We start from the raw sequence: 23,503 nt of genomic DNA, 5'->3' as shown, positions 1-23,503 counted from the left end.
AAGGCCTGAAAGAGGATGGCACGTTTGAGCAGCAACGAGTAACTGCTATGGCAGGAGTATGAATGCGAGGTTAGGGAGAGCAGGCCGGTAATCGGGGGTCAGAGCCCCAGAAGCCAGGAGTTTGGACAGCATCTGTAAACAATGAGGAACTACTGAAGCCCGTTTTAAGAAGCAAGGTAGCAGGATCAGATTTGCGTTGTACAAAGATCTTGGCAGTGTAGGTAAAGAGACCTGTTAGGAAGCTATTGTAATAGTGGGGGGGGGGGCAATGATGGTGAAGAGGGGAAGGATTTGAGAAATATTTAGGAGGTAGAATAGGAAGAACTCAGTGACCGACTTGAGAGGTAGCTTTGACAAGAGAGTGGAATAGGTCCGCATTTTACCGAGACAGAAAGATAAAAGGAGGGGTGAGTTTGGACGTCTAGGAAGGTATTGACTAAGTTGTAGACATGGTATCTGAGCTGCATGGGTATCCAGGTAGAGGTCCAGATGTGAAAATCCGTAGTTCACGAGGGATATCAGAATTAAAGATAGACTTCGTTGTTACATGGGGCCACAGTGGCTGTTTGGAATAGGTGAGGTCTTTGAGGGACAGGAGATAGTATCAGAGAGGATGGGGACTGAGGACAGAGTCTGGTGGACACCAACATTTGAGGGCTGAGTAGAAGGAGACCAAATATGACTAATCAAAGACATAGGAGGGGACCAGAAGAGATCATGCCACAGAAGCCGGAGCAAAAGTTTCTAACTGATGACTGCAAATGTTGCAGAGACCAGTCAGAGTAATAAACTTTGAGCTGTTTGTTGGATCTAGCAGTGGATTTGTCCACTGCTTGTTACATACGATAGTAGGATGGTGGGAATGGGAGACATTATAGAGCATGGAGAGTGGTTATAAAGTGAGACTGCCATTCCCAGACCCTCCTCAGTGAGGGAGAAGAGAACGAAAGCTGTAGCAAGGGGAGACAGTTAAAGGAAGATTTCTATTAGTTGGGAGAATCCTAACATGTTCCTAGGCTGAGGACGAAAGCCAGCATATTCGCCTGTCCATCTGTCCATCCAGTGAATATTGAGTTCCTGCACAGTGCCCCAGGCATCCGGGGATACTGTGCTGAATAAGACAGTCATGGATCATATCTTCATGGAGTTTGTAGAAGAGTGGAGAAAACAGACATTGAGAGTCTATTCCACATAATAGCAGAGCAAGTGCCAACAGAGAGTAAAACAGGAGAACTCACCCGGTTTGGAGAGTCAGGGAAAAGCCTCTATGACACACGATGTAGGTTGAGGAACCACGTGTGTAAAGACGAGGAAGACAGTGGCCCTTCTGAAAAACTCCCAGAAACCCATCACGTGTGGAATATAGAGGACTGGGGGGTGACTAATGTGGGACCAAGGTAGAGGGGTAAACAGCCTAGATCACTCAGGGGCCTGCAGGCTCTTTGCAAAACTCTTGTCTTTGTCGTAAAAACATTGGGAAGCCATTAGAGAGCGTTAAAGCAAAGGTGTGACATCAGGTTTTATATTTTTGAAGGATCCTTCTGATCAAGTGGGGAGGATGGCCTGGGAGATAAGAAGAGAGGATAAGAGGAGATGATATATGAAGGTGGTTGTACCCTGGGCACGAAGGAGCGGTGGCCAGACCCGAGAGAGGGTGGTCAGGATGAAGAGGGAAGTAACCAAGTTTGGCAGGAGGTAGAATTGAGAGCACTTAGTGACAGATTGAACATGGAGAATCAGATATTCAGGATGACTCCCAGTCTCTGGTTTGAGTAAAATAGTAGATGGTGTCACTGACCCATGTGGTAAAAAAGGAAGTGGAGCAGGTTGGGGAGCAGGAAAGGAAAGGTGATGGTTTAATATTAGTCGAGTGTGCGGGCCTGGGAAACACCCAGGTGAAGATGTCACTAGTAGACTGGATAAAAGGGAGGTCTGAAGTAGAGGTATAGAAGTGGGAGTCATTTTCAGATATACAGGTGGTAATTGAGGCTTTTGGAATAGATGAGCTACCTTAGGAAGAGGTTAGAAGAAGAAGAGAACCCAGGACAAAGCCCTCAGAGACCCCCGTGTTTAAGGTCCAAGTAGATAGGGACTAGCTGGAAAAGGAATAGCCGGAGGGGAAGGGAAAAACCAAGAGGTTGTGGTATCTCAGAAGATGAGACAAAGAGTTCAAGGAGAAAGGGGCCATCAGCAGTACCACATACTGCTGGGAGGTCAGGTAACATAGGGACCACTTCAGGGTGGTCATCGGCACCCTTGCTGTGAGCAACAGAAGTAGACAGGATCAGAATGCACGAAGGGGAGTACAGAGAGAGGTTAAAGGTAAGGAGAAGAGAGAGTTGATAGGGGCAGAGAGGTTAATAGGGCTTTTGTCTTGTTAATCTGGTGTTCTCAGTATCTGCTACAGTGCCTGGCACACAGCAATAAATGCTTGTTATATAAGATAGTAGAGAACAAGGTCAGGAATATAGGTTAATTACTGCCCTTGAATAAAAGGAGAAAAATGCCCTTTCTTCTGAGACAGGGAGAAGATAAAAGTATGATCATTACAGCTGATCTATAATCATTTATTGACTGCTTACCATGTGCCAGGTACAGTTTTTCACATTTCGCTTTTGTAAAATCCCTTTGAAGTTACTGTTTCAACTCTAATTTACCTATGAGGAAATTGAGGTTTACTGAAATAAAGCCACATGCTTAGGGCAGCAGTTGGCAAACTTTTTCTGGAAAGGGGTAGATAGTAATTAGGCTTTGTGGACCACGGGGGCTGGGTCACAACTACTCAGCTTTGGTATTGTAGTGCAAAAGCAGCTGTAGGTAATACGTAGATGAATGAGTGTATCTCTGTCCAATAAAACTTTATTTTGTAAAAACAGGTAGCAGGCGGCATTTGGCCTGTGGGCTGTAGTGTGCCAAACCCTGGCTCAGGGGTAGGGAGTGGGTCACATAACGAATTAGTGGTGGAGCTAGGATTTGAGCCTATTTTGTAGGAAGCCTGTAAGCCTATATACTTGGCCACTACTACATTATACTGCCTCCGTTACATCTTCTTCTGCAGTTAAGCCACTTTTATAAAACAGACATGATATTTACCTATTCTCTTATAAAACTTCTTAATGGGTTTGGTATGTGTGACCTTTGGTGATGAATACCAAATACTGGAATAGCCTCTGATTTCTAGCACTGGGCCTTGGAGTCATTGCTGGTACAGAAAAACATAGTTACTGATAATATAATAGAATGCCAGAAATAAAAGAAAATGGAAACATTCCCATGGTCTAAACCGACCATAGGATGAACCTCTCACCCACTTGGCCAGGGCTTATAGCAACTAATGCAGACAAGTAGAAAAGAACAGCACTTTCATTTCCTTTATTGGTAAGGAACGTCCCGTGTCTAGAGGGAATCAATAACAATCCTGTTGGGAGCGAGTAAATCCTTTGGCATTTACCTGCGAGGCTGTTCTCGCTGCAGATCAACTGTTTACTGTACCTAGCACATATTCTCCCTTCATTTCTCATTGGGAAAATAAGAAGAGAGCTTTCCTATTTAGTGGGTTTTAACAATAACTGGTTAGGATTAATTATTAGACGGTGCCTTGGAAATATAATTACATAATTTATGTTATGTTCCTTTAATCTCTATAGTATGTTTCTCTAGAAGTACTAAAGAAGAGACTATGCAAGTAACTTTCTAAAACTATTTAAATAACATCTCAAAAAGTCATTTCTCAGTGAAGATATCGAGATATATTGTCACAAGTTGTACATAAGGTGGAGAGTAAGTATTTTGGCAAAGGGGTCTATATGGAAACATGCAGATAAACTCCAGGTAGACAGAACTGTCTGATTCAAGGGTTCTAATTTTATAGTTCTTAGTCAAACTGAGGGCCTGCTAAATCTGGACAAAACCAAGCCGGGGACAAGGGGGTCATCCTCCCTAAACATAGTACTGCTAATGGCCCAAAACCTTCAACTCTGCCAGTTGAAAGGTTGGCATTTCTGCTGGTTGGCTTGGTCCACTCCCCACACAGGATCTGGGTATCTTGGTGTGTAAGACAAAGTTCAGCTACCTACTGTCTATGGCAAAGAGATTTTGAACCACTTGAGTTTTGATTTGGCTTGCTCACAGGATAACTTGTATAGTCAACAACAGGGGCCAACATTACTGCTAAGAGGATAATAGTACTGAGGTATATTCCTCAAGTTTTATGGATGTTGGATTCCTTTTTTTAGAGCTAAGCATATCTCAGTGATTTTAGGGCTATAGACGTCTAAATAAGGAAATGGTCTAGTCAAAACCAAAATAATGATAACAGCTACTGTTTATTGGACACTTAGTATGCATTGAGAACTATACCAAGGATTTTATATGAATTCTTTTCATTTAATCCTTCCAACAGTCTCAGGAGTCTACCTCCAAAGCCCATGGGGCTTAATCCCTGGCGTGTGTAGCCTTCCTGACACGTGCTGCTATGCTTTCAGACCATCCTGAAAATACTGTATTTTTAGTACTTTGTAGCCCATTGGACAGACTTTACTGTTTTTGATTCCTAATTCTGAATGTACCCAGGTCATATGCTTTTTTGAGGGGACCCATTTCAATCCAAAGAAGGAAGCCTCTTCCAGTGGTCACCAGTGGCTGTAAGTGAGGGGTACATTACAGTGTGTGTCTTCTGTGCCCACAGTTACGGCTAGATGAGGCTCAAGAAGCAGAATGCCAGGCCTTGAGGCTACAGCTCCAGCAGGAAATGGAGCTTCTCAATGCCTACCAGAGCAAAATCAAGATGCAAACAGAGGCACAACATGAACGCGAGCTCCAGAAGCTAGAGCAGAGGGTGTCTCTGCGCAGAGCACATCTTGAGCAGAAGGTACGAGAGCGGTTCTGGGGATCCCATTCAGCTGGGGCGGGGGGATGCAGCCAAGGGGACTGCCACTTATGGATCCCTCTGTAGTTAGGGATTAAACTAGGCACTTTTCATTTACTACCTGCTTTATGCTCCTAATACTCTTGAAAGGTAGGCATTGTGCCCCCGTTCTACAGGCCAAGGCACTGAGGCTCAAAACAGTTAAGTTACTTTCATAATTCTGACCCTACATCCTAAGCCTTTCTGTTGCTGTGCTAGGAAACCTTCACCCTTCACAGCCAGAGGGATGGCATGGGTTGCTGGGTCGGGGGGGTGTTGATACGACATGTGAAAGGTACAGTGAGCTGATAGCATGGCTGCCACACAGCATGAGGAAGCCAAATGCAGATTTGGCTTTTTGGCTATTTTTTATTTTGTTTTATTTTTATTTATTTATTTAGAGAACAGAGTCTCACTCTGTTGCCCGGGCTAGAGTGCTATGGCATCAGCCTAGCTCACAGCAACCTCAAACTCCTGGGCTCAAGCAATCCTCTTGCCTCAGTCTCCCAAGTAGCTGCAACTTATAAGCATGCACCACCAGGCCCGGCTGATTTTTTCTATGTATTTTTAGTTATCCAGCTAATTTTTTTCTATTTTTTTTTTTTGGTAGAGACGGGATCTTGCTCTTGCTCAGGCTGGTCTCAAACTCCTGAGCTCAAATGATCCACCCATCTCGACCTCCCAGAGTGCTCCCATTACAGGCATGAGCCACCGCACCCGGCCTTTTGGCTATTTTTAAACCAAGAGAAATCACCAGCAGGGCACATTTTAAAAAATTAAAATGAAGATAGGTGGATATTGCCATGCATAATAAATATTATCCCAATTGAAATATTCATTGCTTTGGATAGTCTGAGGAATATGCAGTAGGAAAGTTTTCATAAAGCATCTCAAAGCTGTTAAGCCTTTATTTGCTTAACCAGTTATTTGCACTTTCTCCTAGTAGTTCCCTGACACCAATGTAACAGACTATTTTCCCAGCTCCCGTTCCAGAACTAAATTACTAATGACCCAGGAGGCATTTGGCTCTCTATGGGAAAGCAGCACAATCTAATTGTGCTTGAGTGTCTCTTAGCTCCTCCTGAGCCAACTCCTGCTAAGACAGGACACTGACCTAGATCAGCCCAGCTGCTTGGCTTGCTAGAATGGCATTGCCAGCCCCAGGTGGGCCCCAAACATTTTTATTCTTGTGAGCAAGTTTTAAATATAATAGATTAGATATGTTTATCTCAGGACTCTCCTGGCCTGGCCTTCCTCAGTCTAGCTCACTCTTAGTTCCTGCATGTGTGCGCATGTGTGTGTGCGTGATGTTTGTGCACGCTGGTGCCTGTTGGGAGACCCTCTCCATTAAGAACTGCTCGTTGTGCTTATTGCAGATTGAAGAGGAGCTGGCTGCCCTTCAGAAGGAACGCAGCGAGAGAATAAAGTACCTACTGGAAAGGCAAGAGCGAGAGATCGAAACTTTTGACATGGAGAGCCTCAGAATGGGATTTGGGAATTTGGTTACATTAGATTTTCCTAAGGAGGACTATAGATGAGATTAAATTTTTTTGCCATTTACAAAAAAAAAAAAAAGAAAACAGAAAAAAATTCAGACCCTTGCAAAACCACATTCCCCATTTTAACGGGCGTTGCTCTCACTCTCTCTCTCTCTTACTCTTACTGACATCGTGTCGGACTAGTGCCTGTTTATTCTTACTCCATCAGGGGCCCCTTTCCTCCCCCCGTGTCAACTTTCAGTGCTGGCCACAACCTGGCCATCTCTTCTATTCATAGTACACGTCACAGTATTGATGTGATTCAAAATGTTTCAGTGAAAACCTTGGAGACAGTTTTAACAAAACCAATAAACCAACAACGACAACAACAAAAAAAAGTGGATGTATATCGCTTTAAGCAATCGCTCATTACCACCAATCTGAAAGTAAAGCAAAAAAAGAAAAAAAATAATAATAAATGCCAAGGGGGAGAGAGACACAATATCCGCAGCCTTACACCTTAACTAGCTGCTGCATTATTTTATTTTATTTTATTTTTTTGGTATTTATTCATCAGGAATAAAAAAAAAAAACAAAGTTTTATTAAAGATTGAAAATTTGATACATTTTACAGAAACTAATTGTGATGTACATATCAGTGGTGACATATTATTACTTTTTTGGGGATGGGTGGGGTGGGTGGGGTGAAGAGATCTTGTGATTTTTAAGAACCTGCTGGCAAGAGTTTAACTTGTCTTCAGCATATTCTGATTGTATCATAATCATTTTCTGCTGTTGCAGAGGATGTGAATACACTTAAGGAGCTCACAGAATCCCAGTAGCACAAATTGGGCTTTGGCAAATCGTGTATTTTGTGTATAGAAGGAATTTAAGGAGAGGTATTACTTATTTTCATATTGTATTTTAACTGTTTCTCTGATCAAATTTTTTTACTTCCTCCTCCTGTTCCTCCCCACCTTCCTCCTTTTTCCAATTCAGTATTTGGAGTTCAACACTGTCTCTCAATCAGATCATCTTGATCTTTTTCTTTATTTCCCTTTCCCTTTCCTAAGTCCCATATCTTGGTCATAAATATTGCATTATTCACACTTTCAAACTGTGTATTTTCTTACAATAAAAAATGATGAAAAAAAAAAGGCTTTACTTCTTTTGCATGCACTTTAAAAACAAAACATTTTTCAGGTTCCGAGGAAGAGCATGATAACTGTCAGAGCTTTTAATTATATTTGTAAATAAAAGTGTTCATCACATCGCCTTGCTGTGTTATTGTAGCAGGAGATTTCCCTTCTAGGTTCCCCAGCTACTAACTCCGAGGGAGAGCCGCCCTCCTGAGACTGTTCTCCACGGCCTCAGAGGCTCCAGGAAGAGCCATTCAGCGTTTTCAGGTAAAGTTGTGTCTTCCAAGTTCTACAGGGCTGAATATGTTGCACTGTTTGAAGTGGGCAAGCAGTTGGCCGACTGTACCTTTTTTCCCTTAAGAATAGAAAAAGGCACACGTGTGCACACACACCCTGCCCCCCCCCCAGGTGCCAGTCGTGCGTAGGAGCAGGTGTGGCTGTGAGAAGTTAAGCACCCTTTAAGAAAGCAGGCTATGGAGAAGGTGTTATAACCAAATATTTGAAATGAACCCAGCGTAATAACAGGTCCCCCTCCCCTCATACTGTGCTTTTATTAGAATAATTTTATATGTATAACAATGAGATATAAAAAATATAACTTCTGGGCTATGATTTTGGGGTCAGGACAATAAGATCTCGTATTCTTAGGGCCAAAAGTCCTGGACATTGAAAATTGGTCGTGAGAATAACAACCCTAAGATCATTCTTACATGCTACAGGACGTTCAGTTATCACAGACAAATGTGCCCCCCGTCATGTTCACTATGACGGACAGAAACAACTAGCAACATGGGTAAACCCCAGCCCTGAAATCTTTTATAGTTATCAGTTTATTGAAGTTTCTATATTAGGTACATCTAAAAATAATATTGGAAATGGCTAGAAAGATACATAATTATCTAAGAAAAATAGGTAACTTGCATTGCATGCTATGCTTACCATGTGATGGGACACTACGTTAGCATTTTACAGATGAAGACATGAGCTGAGTCCAGGCTGAGTGGCAGGGTGAGTCTGAATCAAGACCTGTCCAATTTCCAGAACCCACACTGTCCAAAAGGACATCTAGTCATCAGAAAGGCAGGAAAACTTTCTATAGTCTGTTTCATTCATTTCTCTCTATGGGGAAAAATGTCTAGCTAGCCTGTGAAAAGGCCCTATCTGTGAGAGTATAGCTGCTACCTTTATAAAAGTTCCCTGTCCACAAGTTTGTCAGTGGTGTGTCCCAGGGCAGAGTTGCCAGAAAGGAGGAATGTGGGTCCCTGCTCCTAACACCTGGTACAGACCGAGTCTTATAACTCCCAGTTCCTGCCTGAGGAGGCTGTGAGGAAAACAGGGATGAGGATGGTAGCAAGAGAATAGGTAGGATAGAGGTGCTGTGACAGAGGGGACAGCCAGTGTCCTAGATTCTTCCAGCATGTACTAAACTCCCCTGAGTTAAAAGAATTATTACAGGTTTGTCATGCATAATTAGTAAGGAAGGGCTGCTTACCTTTGATTTGCAATTGTTCATTCGGTGAATATTGACTGAGTACCTTATATGTTGCACTGTGCTAGCTTGTCTCACTGTTGATGCTTGATACACCGTTTTATCTCAAACAGGTGAAGATGCTAACCTAATGGAGCTCACATTAGGGGTGGGAGGAAACTGGTAACAGACAATAATTATGATAAGTAAATGATCTGGGCCTGGTGTGGTGGTTCACATCTGTACTTTGGAAGGCTGAGGCAGGAAGATAGCTTGAGCACAGGAGTTTGAGAGCAGTCTGGGCAACAGCAAGACCCTGTCTCTACAAAAATAAAAAAGCCAGGCATGGTGATGGTGCACACCTGTAGTCCAAACTGCTCAGGAGTCTAAGGCAGGAGGATTGTTTGAGCCCAGGAGTTGAGGCTGCAGTGAACTATGATAGCATCACTGTACTCCAGCCTGGGCTACAGAGTCAGACCCCATCTCTAAAACTAAATATATGATGATAAATGCTATCAGTAAAGGAAAAAGTCGGGAAGGGTAAGGGAAATCTGAAGTGCCAGGACCAGCATACATTATTCATTCCATCAAAAAATATTTACTGAGCATCTACTGTGCGCCTGGGGGCATAACAATAAATGAGATGGATGAGGTTGGCACTGTGCTGGAGGCTCATGGTTTAAATCTCCAGTGAGACAGAAGTAAATGAAGAACGAACTAGATTAATCAACATTGACTAAGAAGGGCCATGACAATCCAAGTGTTGGGTGCTACCAGGAGTTTAAAAGAACTCCATAATTCCAGTCATAGGGGGTGTCAGAGAATGCTTATCAGTGATGTCTAATTAACTGGGTAAAAGAATGTATTTCTTGAATTTACCACCAACTGTAATTATTTGCTTGTGTATCTATTGGAAAAGAGTATTCCTGGGCAACTGGAAACATGCTCATATAATATTGCTACTATAGTTAATGTAGTAGTATATTTTGCCATAGAAGTGGTCAGATAAAAAAAAAAACACATTTTAATTATTCTAGTTTGGCATAGCAATTTGAGTCTCCCCTGCTGATGACAGCTAAAAGCTAGACAAAATGCAAAAGCAACTCCATGAGGACACTTAGAAATAAAAGCAAGATTATGGAGAAGCAACCTAGGCAGGAATGAAAGTGAAGTAAAACCATTCTCAGATGAAGAAAAATTAAGATAATTTATACCCAACAGACTTGATCTCCAAGAAATGCTAAAGGAAATTCTTCATACTGAAGGGAAATGATGCCAGAAGGAAATTTGGATCTTTGGGAATGAAGTAAGAGCAACAGAAATGGTAAATATCTGGATAAATATAAACGGCTATTTTTTCTTCTTGTCTTTGTATATACAGTTTTTGAAAACAAAAATTTTAACTGAGGGTTTTAATGTATGTAAACATAGTATCTCTGACAACTATAACATAAATGTGGGGGGTAAAGTATCTATATGGTTGCAAGACCTCTACATTTTACTTGCAATAGTACAATTTTTATTCTAAGAAGACTAAAAAATTAGTTTTATTTTAATCCCTAGAGCACCTGCCAAAAAGAGTAATAGCCCAAAGAGTAATAGCCAAAAATCCAAAAGACAAAATATTCTAATAATCCAAAAGGAAGCAGGAAAGGGAGGACAGAGCTTTTTAAAATTTTTTTCGTCATTATAGAAGTAATCAAATTAAAAGGCTTATTTGTTAAAACAAGAATAAACAGAAAACATAGTAAACTTAAAACCCACCATATCAATAATTACATTAAATGTTATCTAAGGCCAGGTGTGGTGGCTCAAGCCTGTAATCCTAGTACTTTGAGAGGTTCAGGCTGGAGGACTGTTTGAGGCCACCAGTTCAAGATCAGCCTGAGCAAGACATCGAGACCCCGGCTCTACAAAAAAATAGAAAACGTAGCAGGGCATGGTGGTGCACACCTGTAGTCCCACCTTCTCGGGAGGCTGAAGCAGGAGGATTGCTTTAGCCCAGGAGTTGGAGGTTGCAGTGAGCTACAATGATGCCATTGCACTCTAGCCTGGGCAACAACATGGAGACCCTGTCTCAAAAAAAAAAAAAAAAAAAAAAACTTAATGGTCTCTAAACAGTCCAGTTAAAAGGCAGAGATTGATCGAGTGGATAAAAAAGGACTATAGGCCGCCTCTTAGAGACAGACAAAATATAAAGACACAGATAAATTGAAAATAAATGGATCTTAGTATCAACTAAAATTGACTTCAAGACAATTCCAGGCAGCATTTGTAAAGGACGAGATCAGCAAGTAGCCAGGCATGTTTGAGGGTCCTGAGAGGCAGCCAGCAAGTTTGGAGTTTACGAGATGACAAGTGGCAGGAAGCTAAGCAGGCAAATGGAGGGCTCTGATCGTACAAAGCCTTACAGGTTATGTTAAAGGTCTGGTCTGCATCCCAGAAGCAACTGCAAACTGCTGAAGGCTTTTCAGTAGACACTGAGACTGTTTGACTTTGCACCAACTTAAGAACAGAAGTCCTTTGCTCCCTGACCCCAGAAGAGGACCTGGGTCATGTACTGTTGCGTTTGAATATTTGGATATACCAATCCTATGTTTTGGGGACTTGTTCTCATCTGTTCATCAGGGTGTAATTTAGGGCGTCTGGTGTAATTGAGGTGTTACCTATTATGTTCTGCTGTGAAGTCAGGATGCTGAGCAGTTCCTAAGGTTTCAGAGACGTTAGAAATACTGGGTTCTGGTGGGGCTGCTAAGCCCTATGATACAGTCGATCCTACCTCTTCATTCTAAACCCATATAAACACACTATGGGAAACACATAGCCAGGAAACCGGGCTTTTGTACTTTGTTCCTACACCCATCAGGTCAAGTTTAATCATTTACATATATATATATATATATTTTTTTTTTTTTTTTTTTTTTTTTTGAGACAGAGTCTCACTCTGTTGCCTGGGCTAGAGTGCTGTGGCATCAGTCTAGCTCACAGCAACCTTCAACTCCTGGGCTCAAATGGTCCTCCTGCCTCAGCCTCCCAAGTAGCTAGGACTACAGGCATGTGCCACCATGCCCAGCTAATTTTTTCTATTAATCATTTACATATATTAATTATTCGCTAAATCACATCTCCCTAACAACCCTGGGAGGTATTATAAATAAGGCAGATAGCTGACCCTCCAGCCTGTTTTCTCAAATGAGGAGGCTGGAATTTATGGCCAGGTATGGTGGTGATGAACTGGGCTTTGAGGCCACGGCTGGGTTCAGAACCACAGTATCCCCTTCCTAGCGAGGTGCCCTTGAGCAAACTCATGTCACCTTCCAATTCAATAGGTGAAATATGGTATCCCCGTTTCTAAGGTTACTAATATGTTTTTTCCTGTGTATATTTTTTATGTGAATTTCTTCTGCATATACTTTACCTTCTTTGGATGGATTATTCACCTTTTTCTGAATCATTTGAGTCCACATCATCTGTTTTACACAAGGAAGCTAAGATTACTATAGTTCCTCATTCATCTTCAGACTATATGACAAAGTACTTATGATTAGCAAAAGTCTTGTAAAAATAGTACATGATTTTAAATATATGTAAACATCCACTGTCAAAATGTTTAAATGCAGACTGATGAGGGTATGTAAAGGCAGGTACTTTCATATTCTACTGACATAAATATAACCTGTGTTATCTTTTTGGAGGGCAGTTCCTAGTATTATTAAATAGAATTGAAAATGTATATACCCTTTGACCTAATTATTTAAATACTTAAAATTTACCCTACAAAATTACTTGCAAAAATATTTTATACATATAAAAAATGTTCACTGTATCACTATTTATAATAGCAAATAACCAGAAATAATCTAAACATCGTAGTAGGGGACTAGAGGACTGGTTAAATATATTATGGAACATTCATAAAAGTGAGTATTTCAGGCCAGGTGCAGTGGCTCACGCCTGTAATCCTAGCACTCTGGCGGGGCCAAGGCAGGAGTATCCTTTGAGGTCAGGAGTTCGAGAACAGCCTGAGCAAGAGCAAGACCCCATCTCTACTAAAAATAGAAAAAATTAGCTGGGCGTGGTGGTGTGTGCCTGTAATCCCAGCTACTCGGGAAGCTGAGGCAGGATGATTGCCTGAACCCAGAAGTTCGAGGTTGCTGTGAGCTATGATGATGCCATGGTACTCACCTGGGTGACAGAATGAAACTGTCTCCAAAAAATAAAAAATGTGTTGGTATGTGCCAATATGTATATTTTCTTTTGGAAGAAAACACAAGAAACCAGTAACTGCCACTGAGGAGAAACTACATGGAAGGTGAAAGGCATTTTCTTCGTATTCTGTTTAGTCTAACCATGTGCATGTATTTTTTTTTTTTTTTTACTCAGAACAGAAATATATTACTTTGTCCATTTATTTTTTTTTATTTATTTTTTTTTTTTTGAGACAGAGTCTCGCTTTGTTGCCCAGGCTAGTGTGAGTGCCGTGGCGTCAGCCTAGCTCACAGCAACCTCAAACTCCTGGGCTCGAGCGATCCTTCTGCCTCAGCCTCCCGAGTAGCTGGGACTACAGGCATGCGCCACCATGCCCGGCTAATTTTTAATATATATATCAGTTGGCCAATTAGTTTCTTTCTATTTATAGTAGAGACGGGGTCTCACTCTTGCTCAGGCTGGTTTTGAACTCCTGACCTTGAGCAATCCGCCCGCCTCGGCCTCCCAGAGAGCTAGGATTACAGGCGTGAGCCACCGCGCCCGGCCTGTCCATTTATTTTTAAGGTCAACAGGATAGTTCACCTTAAAAAAAATCTTATTTAGGCCGGGCGCTGTGGCTCACGCCTGTAATCCTAGCTCTTGGGAGGCCGAGGCGGGCGGATTGCTCAAGGTCAGGAGTTCAAAACCAGCCTGAGCAAGAGCGAGACCCCGTCTCTACTATAAATAGAAAGAAATTAATTGGCCAACTGATATATATATATAAAAATTAGCCGGGCATGGTGGCGCATGCCTGTAGTCCCAGCTACCCGGGAGGCTGAGGCAGAAGGATCACTCGAGCCCAGGAGTTTGAGGTTGCTGTGAGCTAGGCTGACGCCACGGCACTCACTCTAGCCTGGGCAACAAAGCGAGACTCTGTCTCAAAAAAAAAAAAAAAAAAAAAATCTTATTTAAAAAATGAATTCTAAAACCTTAAAGTTACAAAAACTTCTACCTACCTCATCTGCCCCCAGAGATTACATGAGGCAGCGTTTCCAACATTTTGTTAAGGGAAGAAAGTACTGCACTGCAAGGTGGGGGAAGGCCCAGCCCTGTCACACCTGTCAGGCCTGATTCAGCATCCCCTGCTCCATCAGAGAGCAACTTGGAGCGGTGTGCACCTTCAAACACCTGCTTTGCTTTCTTTTGGTACATCAGATGGCATCAAACGGTGACCTTCCTGCCCTCCTCCCCTGCACACCTCTTTGGTGCCGATTCTCTGTGGATAACACATCAGAACAATGAGAGGTGCCGGCCGTTGTAGGCATTATGACGGTGTCCGCACCAAGAGGGAAGGTTTTCAACCAGCTCCTTTAAAACATCAGTCTCAGGTTGAAAGAACCACTTGTAAGAAACGCACGGGCTTTTGGAGCAAGATGACTTGGCCTGAAGTTTTATGATTTTTTAAAAACCTCCAGTTTGAATGACGTAGAGGCACGGACCCTCCAGATGGTCCCTGGAACAAGCCCCAGTTGTAACTGCTGGTCGGGGAAAGGGCCCACTCACCTTGAAGAGCCCATCTCTTGAATTCCCGTGTTTATGAAACCCATACCCAACAGGACAAAGTATCTGGAAGCCTGGTTCATTCATTCAAGGTTTTTATTTTTATTCAACTACAAGCAAACAGCAGAATTAACACAACATTCAGCAACTCCAAACCAGCTTTTCTTACCCAATGAAGAGTGATGGATTTTTCAGACACAGATTTAGGGCCTGCCGATAACCAGTCAGCTAGCAGTGCTGCCTGCCTGGATGGCCACACCTCACAACAGCACAGCCAGTCCCCCTACAGCTTTTTCCAGGACTGCTCTTCCAGGGGCCACAGCAGGACACTCACACCTATTAAGCCATCTGAGATGTGCTGTGTTGAGGATTAGCCTCGATGTCAGCCTCTGGTTGTGACAGAACGTCTCAGAAGATGCTGTCACGCACAATTCTGGACTCAGGATCACAAAGGCAGAAGCAACCGATCCCTTTTATTGTATTTTTTTAGCTTCCCTTAAAGATTCTTTGATGCTTTATTACTGTAGACCTGGTCCTGGTCTTTGTACTTAGATTTTTTCCTTCTTTAAATCTGGGTTGCTGTTCTTAACATTAATTTGATGACCCCATCGTGGTACCAAAATATCTCCCTAAATGAAATTCAAATTTGATCAAAACACAAACCAGGGTGTGCAGCTATCTAGAATTACGAAGGAGAGGCAGTAGGAAAAGTCACCCTGAACCACTATCGGACTGCTCAGTTCTCGCCTGTGCGAAGGGGAGCGGGAGAGAGGGGAGAGCTACATGCAACACTGAACTGGAGAACACTGCTCGGGGCCTCTGGGGCAGCTCACGTCTCCAGGCTTCCCCCTACTTCCCAGACAGCTGCTCGTACAGTTTGGGCACATAGTCATCCCACTCAGCCTGGTAGCACGTGCCGGCCACCGGGGCCCCGAGCTCGTACTTTTTACGGAAAGACGCCACCTTGAATTTGCCACGGTGGTCTCCGGATCGGTTGCTGAGAATGGGCTCGTCACACTTCAGCGGCCTGTCCTGCTCGTAAACCAGCCAGACGTAGCGGTGGAGGCCTGGAGGGAGAGGCAGAAAGGAAGGTGTATACACAGCTGGGCATCTGAGATGGAAACATGACCTGTTTTCATCAAATCTTTCAACATGGAGGGATTCAGACCACCCCATTTACAAGGGCGACACTGAGGGCCCTGAGAGGTAGAAAGAGCCAGGTCGCTGCCTGCTGAAAGTCACCCGATGGCTCCCTGCTGCAAGTCGTGTCACGTCCAAACCCTTCATTCCAGCCTCTAACAACCTGCAGAATCTGGCCTCTGCCCACCCCTGGAGCCAAGAAGCCTCCTTTGGCTCCTCCTTCAGCCCACTCCAGACTCCCTGCCTAGCTCAAGTCGGCCCCCACCAGCCCCACCAGAAAGCCCAACTTGCTCCTGTCTGGTGTGAGGACAGATGAAGGACACAGCGGACCACTGACCCAGTGCCCATCACACCACAGTCAAGCCTGCCCAGGCTAAAAGGGGAGAACATTCTCTTTCTACCCCCAAAATTTACTTCCTTAGAAGACTACAGACCTGCTTTGAAGTGACCCAAACTCACTTTAGCCACTCAGTGGCAAAAAATGTTTTAAACCAGCCAGCAAGCACCCTATTAACTATGCAGTTTTCTACAAGCTTCAATTAAGTACCGGATGCAAATAGGTACTATGAGCTTTTATTTTGGAAAATAGTTATTTTTTATTTTATCTTATTTTTTAGAGACAAAGTCTTGCTCTCTAGCCCAGCCTGAGGTGCAGTAGTGTGATCACAGCTCACTGCAGCCTCAAACTCACGGGCTCAAGCAATCCTCCTGCCTCAGCCCCCCAACTAGGTAGGACTACAGGCACATGCCACCACACCCAACTAACTTTTTGTCCCACTTTTTGTAAAGACAGGATCTTGCTATGTTGCCCAGGCTGATCTCGAACTCCTGTCCCTCAAGCAATCCTCCCAAAATGCTGAGATTACAGGCATGAGCTGCTATACCCAGCCAAAAAAGTTATTTTTTTAGAAGTTGTTTAAATACTTGTACGCGCATGTTCAATGCACAACTATTCACAATAGCCAAGCATTGGAAGGGAATGAAATATCTACCGATGGATGAATGGATCAACAAAATGTGGTTTATATATACAATGGAATATTATTCAGCCTTAAAAAGAAACGAGAGTCTGACGTATGCTACAACAGAGATGAACCCTGAGGACATTATGCTAACTGAAAAAGCAGTCACAAAAAGACAAATACTGTACACTTCCAAGAGGTATCTAAAGTCGTCAAATGCACTGAAACAGAACGCAGGAATGGTGGTTACCAGGGGCTGGGGAGGGAGGGAGGGAGAATGGGGAGCTGTTATTCAATGGGACAGAGTCTGTTTGGGGAAGATGAACAGGTTCTAGAGATCTGTTCACAACAATGTGAATGTACTAACACTACTATTCTGTACACTTTAGTAAAAATGGTTAAGATGGTAAATTGTATGTTTTTACCAAAGTTAAAAGTTATTTTAAAAAGCAAGTTACAAAAGATACAGGAATGATCAAAAAGAACATAAGAGGCCCAAAATCATTAGTCAACAGGGTGATGGACAATAAAACCACAACATGGTACCATTTTACACACTGGAATGTCTATAATCGTAAGACTGACATCATCTAATCCTGACATGGAGCTATGAATCATATACGGATCTACTTTACCTTCTATATTCTGCTGATTAGAGGGTAAAGTTTCCAAACATTCTGGAGAACTCTTGAGCAATTTCTATAAACCCAACAATTCTACTCCGAGGTGTTCACCCAAGAGAAATGGAAACACCCGCCCACAAAATGACAAGAATGTATATGGCAGCATTATTGATAATATCCAAATACTGGAAACAACCCAAATGACCCTAGGCAGGAGGATGGATAAACAAACTGTGGCATGCTCACAAGGAAAAAGGAATGACGACTGATACAATATGTGGATAAATCTCACAGACATTATCTTGAAAGAGACCAGTCACAAAAAAAAAAACAAAAAAAAGCATACTACTTATGAATACAAAAATAGCAGAAGTAATCTATGGAGACAGGAGTCAGAAAACGGTTAGCTCTGGGGGAATTTAAGTAAAAAGGTCACATGAAGGCCAGACGAGGTGGCTCACTCCTGTAATCCTAGCACTCTGGGAGGCCAAGGCAGGAGGATCGCTCAAGGTCAGGAGTTCGAAACCAGCCTGAGCAAGAGCAAGACCCCATCTCTACTAAAAATAGAAAAAAATTGACTAACTAAAAATATATAGAAAAAATTAGCTGGGCATGGTGGCGCACGCCTTTAGTCCTAGCTACTCGGGAGGCTGAGGCAGAAGGATTATTTGAGCCCAGGACTTTGAGTTTGCTATAAGCTAGGTTGACGTCATGGCACTCTAGCCTAGGCAACAGAGTGAGATTCTGTCTCAAAAAAGAAAAAGAAAAAAAGTCACATGAAAACTTTGTGGCTGATCTTTATCTTTCCAATGGTTGGTGCTTAACATGGGTAAATGTATTGATCAAATTTATTGACTGAACCTTTATCATCTGTGCATTTTATTACATGTAAGTTATACCTTAGTAAAAGAATATGGAAGCAAAAAAAAAATGAATTGCTAAGGCTTTTTTTTTAATGAGAACAAAGCTCCTACTTGAGAGAATAGGTTTATTCTCATGTGTACACTTCCCATAATTAAACTGCCTAATTTTATAACTGCCCTGGAGAACTTAACAGATCCCTGAGAAACCTGTTTCTTTACCTTCCTGTTATGAATGCACTGAGGGCTAGAAGCCAAATGAAGCTTCTGAATCTACCGATAAAACAGGAGCCCATGACCAGCCATCCTTGTCAGGGCCCTTCTTGTACCTCTTCGTACCAACTCATGGCTGGACACCGTGTACAAAAGCTAGTATTCTGCCACGCTCCACCTGCTGCTACTGCCTCCTTGTTCCAGCAAATGGAAACATCCTGTAATGCACATAAGCAATTACAACGCATCCCCTACCGCCAGCTTAGGCAGCATTTATCCAACTTGGAGAGTTTCAATACAGTAGTCTCTCTCTTTATGTATCTACATACATTTTACATATATCATATATAACAGGATACAACACAGTCTATCTTCAATATAGTTCTACTAAAACCTTCCAAATCTTTTTAATATGCCAAAGTAGATTTTTTTCTTTTTGGAGACAGTCTCAACTCTGTTGCCTGGGCCAGGGTGCCGTGGCGTCAGCATAGCTCATGGCAATCTCAAACTCCTGGGCTCAAGCAATCCTTCTGCCTCAGCCTCCCAAGTAGCTAGGACTACAGGCATGCACCACCATGCCTGGCTAATTCTTTCTATATATTCTTTTAGTTGGCCAATTAATTTTTTTCTATTTTTAGTAGAGACATGGTCTCGCTTTTGCCCAGGCTGGTTTTGAACTCCTGACCTTGAGTGATCCGCCCAACTCAGCCTCCTAGAGTGCTAGGATTACAGGTGTGAGCCACCGCGCCTGGCCTGATTTTTGGGGAAAGAGGGAGCTATAAAGAGAAATGGAAGGCTATTTTTTCATAATTAATTTGGAAGCTATGATCATTTCTGACACTTTTTACAGGAATTAGAAACTCAAAGATTATGTAGGGCAAAGGCAGGATATAGACCTGATGTGGCTTAACCGTGTTCAACCCATGTGCAGCCCCCCAGAAAGCCATTCTAAGCATTCTGCAGCATCGCTTCCTCCTCATGGACTTCTCTCCTTGCTAAAGGCCTAGGGGCTGAGATGCAATTCTAAGCAGAGGGTCCGTCTGTCCAGAACCCAAGATTCCAGCCACCTGATGCTCCTGCAGGTCTGAATGTGCTCTGGAAGGCAACTGCCCTGGACGTGAGCTGAGCTGCTTTCTATCTCAGAGGTGAGGTAAGGACTCTCATAAATAAAAGAAAAATGCTTTGGGCCAATTCTGACGTGCACCTGAGCTCCCTCCTGCCTCCCACCAAATGCAGGGTTTACTGACCTGTGCCCTTGGGAGGCCCCGAGCCCACGTAATCAGAGAGGACTGTGCCACTGCTGATGTTGTTGCCCTTCATGTTGACCACCAGAAAATGGTGCCATTCCCTGCGTGGAAGAACACGGGACTGTCAGCACTACAGATTAGCATGCATTCACTGCACGGCCAGCAAATGTGTATCAAGCACACACTCGGTGCCAAAACACAGCCATGAACGAGACAGACGGGCACTGGTTTCTTGGTCAGAGCAAAGCTCGTCTGTCTGGAGAAGAGAGAACCCAGCCCCACCTTCCCACTGACATTTTCTAGGGCAGGAGTCAGCAAACTTTCGGCAAAAGGCCAGAGAGTCAATGTTTTAGGCTTTATGGGCCATACTGTCTCTGTTGCAACTACTCAATTCTCCCGTGGCAGCGTGAAAGCAGCCACAGAGGAGACATAAATAAGTCAACGTGGCTGTGTTCCAATATAACTTTATTTGCAGATACTGGAATTTAAATTTCATATAATTTTCCCATGTCACAAAGTATTATTCTTATTTCCATTTTTCCCCAATCATTTAAAAATGTAAAAACCATTCTTAGCTCATGGGGCTGTACAAAAACAGGCCACAGGTGGACCTGGCTCTCAGGTATAGTTTACAGACTCCTGTGCCAGGGGATAAAAAGGGCAGGAAAATGCACATTCTAGCTGAAGCATGGGCGTGGACATCCCAAACCAGGTCCACTTCTCCACATATGGCAAGGGACTTAACCAAGTAAATTATACTTGCACTATGTGCTCTTCTCCACCTTTCCCTAACTCACCTGTATTTGGGATCCTTCCTGCTGGGAGCATCCGGGTCAGTGAGGACCAAGGTGTAGAGTTTATCGGGATCAAGACCATCCCACGTAATGCTGGTGGGTCTGCTCTGAACCTGAAGGAAGGAACCAGTTTGGAACTGAAAGGTCAGAAATGCAGAAGAAACCAACACTCTTTCAATGGTGTCAGTCTCCGACAAGGTAAAACAGAATAGATTATTAATAAAAGTTATCCTGTATAGACGCTATAAGAGTCAGGAGCTGAAGTTTTATATACATTATTTATTTTAGTCCCAACAATATATGGGGCTAGTACCCCAGGAAGTCATTAACAGAAAGATGTGGAGCTAGGATTCCAACCTCTCATTGTCTGGAACTGACAGGGTCTCTGGATTTGGTGACCAGCAGGTTACTTGGGGCCTGCTGAGTGAAAATCTGCATTAACTGGACATTTAAAAATGCACAGAAAACAAGAAAAGCCAAGGTGCTGAGGGGTTGGCAGGAGTTTGGAAACAAACTCTGGAAACATCCAAAGCACCGAACAGTCAGGGAAGTTTATTCACACCGTTGCCAGGACCTCCCTAGCCAACAAGTAGGAGTGGTATCGCGAAATCTACTTTCTCCACTCGGAGTGGCCACAGGCGTGGGCGTCAGAGGCCAACTGGCGGAACAGAGCCGTTGCCCTCAGGCCTCCCAGCTGCACAAGCACTCGCCCTCGGGTGGCCTGACGCCCCTGGCCTCCGAACAAAGGCGAAATCGCCGGGCGATGCCAGTTACATAATGCGTCACGGGGTCTCGGGTGGGGCTTTCAGTCTCCAAAATGAGGCCTAAGATGCCGAGACCCCAGCGGAGGCTGTGGGGGCGTCCGGGCGACCGAATCCCACTCCGGCCCGGGCACGGGCCCCTCCGCAGCCCTGTCCTCGGGGTCCCGGCTGTTTCCGGCCTAGGCCCCTCCCGGGGTCTCCAAGCCCCGCGAAAGTGGGTCGATGTCTCCCGCGAGCCGAGCCAGGCCCGCCACGCCCCAGGCCGGGTTCCCGGGGCTCGGGGAAGCCCCCAGACCTGCGACGTGGGCTCCGCGGGCCCTGCCCTCGGGGGCTGCTGGCAGGTCCCCCGCCACCCGCCCCGTCTCCGCCGGGGCTCCCTGCGCAGGCTTCCCCCCCAGCCTCGGGCCGCCGCCCGGGGGTACCTGGGTGGGTGTCAGCACTTTGCCCAGCTCGTCCACCGCCGACCCGGAGTAGGTGACCTGCAGCGGGTGCCGCGGGCGCTCGTCCACTTCCTGCAGGCTCAGGGACCCGGACCACTTGCTGAGGTCCACCGGCATGGCGAGGCCGAGCGGGCGCGCAGCGGAAGGACGGGCGCTGGGGGCGGCTGCAGCAACAGCAGCAGCAACTGCGTCCCCGAGAGAGTCGCAAACTGACCGGAGGCGGCTCAGGCCCAGCGACCACGCGAGCGCTTGCGCATGCGCACGCGCCGCCGCCCGCCCATCTCCCGGCGCCCTCTGATTGGTCGAGCCGGGCAGCGCGGGGCGCCTGGCTCCCGGGTCAATGCAACCTGCTGCGAGGTGCAGCCGATCGACCGTGCCTCGGTCTGCACACCGTGTTTCAAGGGGTGCAGTTGCACTCCCCACGATTGCTTTTTGGCTTCCTTACCTCTTTGATTCTTTCCTCCGCTTTCTCAATTCAGAAGCCCCAAGGCCTTGCTTTGCTCTTGCACTTAACGCGGGTCCAATGCCCCTCGCGTCCCTGTTTTTTCGCGCGCGCTCACGTGTTGTTTTGGTAATCTGGTGAGAGCGCCTGTGCGAACTTTCTGGCATTTTCTCCGCGGACGAGTATATTTACACATATGTAAGATTCCCCCACCCACTACTTAGTCCTCACAAGATTCCTGAGAAATGACTGTTTTCGGGAGAAAACTGTAATTATTATTCCTAACCAAACTGCTCTCCCTGTGGCCACCAACTGGTTTCTTTTTGCTGAACATAATGAGCATTATTTAATAGTTCTTATCTGATTTGACCCCAGGGAAGCCTTTGGTATTGCTAACTCCTGCAATGGAACAAAAAGTTGTCTGTTTTCAATTCTTGGTAGGAAATAATACAAGTTCATTGTAGAAAATTCAAAGAAAACAACCGAAGGAAGTGAAAATCCCTTCTACTACAGTAGTTAGATATAAACGTCGGTAATAATTTGGGGTATATCTTTCCAGTGGAAAAAATAATATCAATATACATGATTTTGTTCTGTTTATTCACCAAAAAAATTACGTTTTACCCTGCCATTATAAAATACCCGTATCAAAAATAAATCTTCAGGCCGGGCGCTGTGGCTCACGCCTGTAATCCTAGCTCTTGGGAGGCCGAGGCGGGCGGATTGCTCAAGGTCAGGAGTTCAAAACCAGCCTGAGCAAGAGCGAGACCCCCGTCTCTACTATAAATAGAAAGAAATTAATTGGCCAACTGATATATATATAAAAAATTAGCCGGGCATGGTGGCGCATGCCTGTAGTCCCAGCTACCTGGGAGGCTGAGGCAGAAGGATCACTGGAGCCCAGGAGTTTGAGGTTGCTGTGAGCTAGGCTGACGCCACGGCACTCACTCTAGCCTGGGCAACAAAGCGAGACTCTGTCTCAAAATAAATAAATAAATAAATAAATAAATCTTCAAAAAAAAAAAAATAAATAAATCTTCAGGCCGGGCGCGGTGGCTCACGCCTGTAATACTAGCACTCTGGGAGGCTGAGGTGGGCAGATTGCTCAAGGTCAGGAGTTCGAAACCAGCCTGAGTGAGACACCCCCCCCCACCAAAAATAGAAATACATTTATTGACCAACTAAAAATATATATACAAAAAATTAGCCGGGCATGGTGGCGCATGCCTGTAGTCCCAGCTACCCGGGAGGCTGAGACAGGAGGATCGCTTGAGCCCAGGAG

At 44.4% G+C, this 23,503-nt stretch overlaps 2 protein-coding genes across 5 annotated transcripts in view; one reads left to right on the top strand and one right to left on the bottom strand.

Annotated features, from left to right (window-relative positions):
* Window positions 1–7,541, top strand: part of TAOK3 (TAO kinase 3) — a 173,403-nt gene extending 165,862 nt beyond the window's left edge. For all 4 annotated transcript variants that reach the window (XM_012756477.3, XM_012756478.3, XM_075996609.1 and 1 more), the window contains 2 exons: window positions 4,688–4,870; window positions 6,283–7,541. In XM_012756477.3, coding sequence (XP_012611931.1) covers window positions 4,688–4,870; window positions 6,283–6,444 — 345 coding nt within the window. In that variant the 3' untranslated portion in view covers window positions 6,445–7,541. The remainder of the gene's footprint in view (window positions 1–4,687; window positions 4,871–6,282) is intronic.
* A 7,276-nt stretch (window positions 7,542–14,817) lies between these two features.
* Window positions 14,818–22,060, bottom strand: PEBP1 (phosphatidylethanolamine binding protein 1). Its single transcript, XM_012756475.2, has 4 exons — window positions 21,762–22,060; window positions 20,582–20,691; window positions 19,785–19,885; window positions 14,818–15,806 (listed from the first exon to the last, which is right to left on the bottom strand). Exons 1-4 carry the CDS (start codon window positions 21,894–21,896, stop codon window positions 15,589–15,591), a joined length of 564 nt encoding a protein of 187 aa, XP_012611929.1. The 5' UTR covers window positions 21,897–22,060; the 3' UTR covers window positions 14,818–15,588.
* Between the last annotated feature and the right edge of the window lie 1,443 nt (window positions 22,061–23,503).

The sequence above is a fragment of the Microcebus murinus genome, chromosome 22, assembly GCF_040939455.1.
Source record: "Microcebus murinus isolate Inina chromosome 22, M.murinus_Inina_mat1.0, whole genome shotgun sequence".
In the NCBI taxonomy this organism is placed as follows: Eukaryota; Metazoa; Chordata; class Mammalia; order Primates; family Cheirogaleidae; genus Microcebus; species Microcebus murinus.
This window is presented reverse-complemented; position numbering and strand designations above follow the sequence as displayed.

What these genes read in the sequence shown, in the direction of transcription:
- PEBP1 (XM_012756475.2), bottom strand. Translation starts at nt 21,896, where the DNA reads ATGCCGGTGGACCTCAGCAAGTGGTCCGGGTCCCTGAGCCTGCAGGAA. An exon ending in AGGAAGGATCCCAAATACAG is followed by an intron (nt 19,886 to 20,581) that starts GTGAGTTAGGGA and finishes TCTTCCACGCAG; the next exon opens with GGAATGGCACCATTTTCTGG. An exon ending in GGGGCCTCCCAAGGGCACAG is followed by an intron (nt 15,807 to 19,784) that starts GTCAGTAAACCC and finishes CTCTCCCTCCAG; the next exon opens with GCCTCCACCGCTACGTCTGG.